Here is a 2799-nt window from a genome sequence, read left to right as displayed (position 1 = left end):
GGGGGGGGGGGAAAAGCAGCCCCTCGTCCACCCCGTGGCTGGCACCCTGCAGTGCAGCCACTTGCAGCCCACATGGAGCTGCCTGTGCCTGCTTTGGACAGCCCCACACAAGCTGCGAGCAGCTACAGCAGGAAGCGCCAGCCATGGGGTGGAGGAAGGGCTGCTTTTCCCACCCCTGCACTCAGCTTTTCCCTGGGCTCCTTCCTGGCACAGGGAAAAGTGGCCCCTCGCTTGTCCCGTGGCCAGTGCCCTGCGCTGTAGCCGCTTGCAGTCCACGTGGGGCTGCCTGTGCCTGCTCTGGACAGCCCCACGTGGTCTGCGAGTGCCTGCAGGACAGAGTGCTGTCTGCAGGGTGGGTGAGGGGCTGCTTTTCCCCACGTTCAGCACCAGCTTCTTCCCTGCTGGCAGGCTGGGGGGCACTGGGAAACAGTGGGCAGGGAGCCAGCGGGAGCACGGGGCCCACACCAGTGTCCCAGGGCCAGTGCTGGCAGGGCTCAGAACAGGGTGGCAGGAGTGGGTCCCAGTTGGCAGGGGCTCTATGGAGCCAGGCCAGCTCCCCCATCTCCCTGCTGGTGCAGCCCAGCCCAGGTCCACAGACCCCTGCCAGCTTGTGCCCCACTTTGAGCCCTACTGGTGCTGGCCCTGGGACACTGGTCCCAAAACATTGGGACATTGGTCCCAAGATGGTGACCGGGGGGCGGGGCACCTGTCAAGGGGCAGGGCTACTCACGTGGCCCTCGACAGCCTGCCAAAACTAGGCAAGCGGCCCTCCGCCCGAAATAATTGACTGCCCCTGCCCTAGGACCTGAGAGCAGCATGACCAGCCTCAGACCAAGTGTGCCTTGGGGGCTCTTGCACTTAGAGGGTAGAAGCACTGCTGACCAGACACCCACCAGCTGCAGCACTGAAGGAAGCGCAACCCCCTCCATCTCTACATCACCTGCAAGGTCCAGCATCAAGACCCCTCACTTGGCCCAGAGGCCTACAGAGGTTCAAGATCACCCTTATGCTGCTGCCTCTGACCACCAACCCACGCCACGTGCTAACTCTGGGCTAAGAATGGCACTTACCCTTTCTCTTTCCCCAGGGGCTTCCATCCCGTTTCTCCTGGGAGACAGGGAGAAGAGTCTGTTCACACGAGGGTCACTGTCCCCTTCCCAGCACAGCACTGGCTTCTCAGCAGTCCTTCTGGGTCTCACCACCCCAAGCCCAGAGTTGCCCAGGCACTCAGCTAACTCCAACTCCAGCATCGCCCTCCAGACTACATTAGAACAGGCTGCAAGGTCTCCCACTTTGCCCTCCCCACCACTGCAGTACTTTGGTAGCGATCTGGCCTATCAACCCTGTTCCAAGGAACAAAGGAAGGTGGGGGGGTGGGAAGGAGAATGTCAGGAGCTGTCATGCCTCAGCACAGAGCTGTCACACTTGCAGAACTTTAGAGCTGGCCAAGAACCTGCATTGCCATGGGAGGGAGCAGAGATCAAAGAGTCTGGCAGTCTCTGGCAAAGCCCCTGAGACCACCCTTCCCTGCAACCTCAGTGTTATGCCTCCATTTGCACCATTGCTAAGGAATCCCAGCAGCTTTCAGGCCTCACATCCCAGCCCAAGAGGTACGACTCCTGGGACAAGTTTAAAGCATCTCAAACCTGAAATGGAAGCAGAGCTCTCTGCTACAGGAGGCATCTGGCAGGGCAGTGGCACAGCCTGGCCTGCAGGTGGCAGCAGCAGCAGCAGTGTTGTACACAGCTGGGATGCTTCACAAGACAAGACTTTGGGCAGCTGCAGCGCGTTCCAGCTCTAGCTAGTGGAGGGAGCAGTTTTGTTGCACCCACCTGTGATGACCCTAAGTGCATCCCAGGGGACAGCATGGTTTACCTGCCCAGCCCCAGCCACACACAGTTGGTGGTTAGAGTGAATCTGGACCTCCTGCAAGTGATCTTTCTCCAGCTGGGCTTTGGACAGAGCAGCTATACTTTGCCAGCTCACGGCAGAGTGACCTGGGCACCCTCCCATTCCCAGGTGGACTGGGCAGCAAATACAGGACATCACAGAGTTGTATACCCCGCTTCAGTTGGCAACAATGCAGAGGTGTATTGATCAATAGTGATGAGCCTGGCTTCCTTAGAAAGCAAGAGGCATAAATTTACAGCCCCCGCTACTGCAAGGGTTCAAGAGGCCCATCACCAACATCCAGGCATTTGCTACAGATGCACACAGGCATGCAAATGTTGGGTAAAAGGGAAGTACAACACGCAATAATGCCGAATACTATTCCAAGCCCTTCTTCCACAGCAAGTGTGCCTCCCCACTCCCATCAACAGGTCCACAGTAACTTAGCTGTACTATCAATATGCCTCCACATTCCCAATGACTGAAATGTGCACGCATTTCCTGAGACCCCGAATCAGCAGCTCCTGGGACGTTTGGGGCAGCTAGACTCAAAGAAATCTGCTGTGCTGAGCTGCTCAGTAACGGGGGAGAGGGGAGATGGAACAGGGAAAACAGACACCAAGAGTTGCAGAGAGGCAGGAACTTACGGATGCCAGGGATGCTTTCAATGGGGATCTGCCGCACACCCTCCTTGAAGCAGGTCAGGCCTGGGTACACCTTACGGATCTGCGCCTGCTTCCTCTCAATCAGCTTCTTGATGATCTGTGGCAGAGGGGTAAAGGCTGGAGTCCCAGGGCAATGCTGCAAAGCACTCTGCTGTGGGAGACTTGAACCCTCCGCTGCCAAGCTCCCTAGAACCCCTCCCCAAGGCGCTATCTACAGCTTGACTACAATGCCTGGTTTGCACTT

At 57.9% G+C, this 2799-nt stretch overlaps 1 protein-coding gene across 1 annotated transcript in view; it reads right to left on the bottom strand.

Annotated features, from left to right (window-relative positions):
* KAT2A (lysine acetyltransferase 2A) overlaps nucleotides 1–2799 on the bottom strand; it is a 25419-nt gene that overhangs the window by 3868 nt on the left and 18752 nt on the right. Inside the window, exons 15-16 of the mRNA XM_019505092.1 lie at nucleotides 2538–2652; nucleotides 1071–1107 (exon numbers count right to left, since the gene is read on the bottom strand). Of these exons, the coding sequence (XP_019360637.1) occupies nucleotides 1071–1107; nucleotides 2538–2652 (152 nt within the window). The remainder of the gene's footprint in view (nucleotides 1–1070; nucleotides 1108–2537; nucleotides 2653–2799) is intronic.

The sequence above is a fragment of the Gavialis gangeticus genome, unplaced genomic scaffold (genome assembly GCF_001723915.1).
Source record: "Gavialis gangeticus isolate Ggan-Ray unplaced genomic scaffold, GavGan_comp1, whole genome shotgun sequence".
NCBI classification, from domain to species: Eukaryota; Metazoa; Chordata; order Crocodylia; family Gavialidae; genus Gavialis; species Gavialis gangeticus.
Note: the sequence above shows the minus strand (reverse complement) of the source record. Positions and strands in the feature narration are given on the sequence as shown.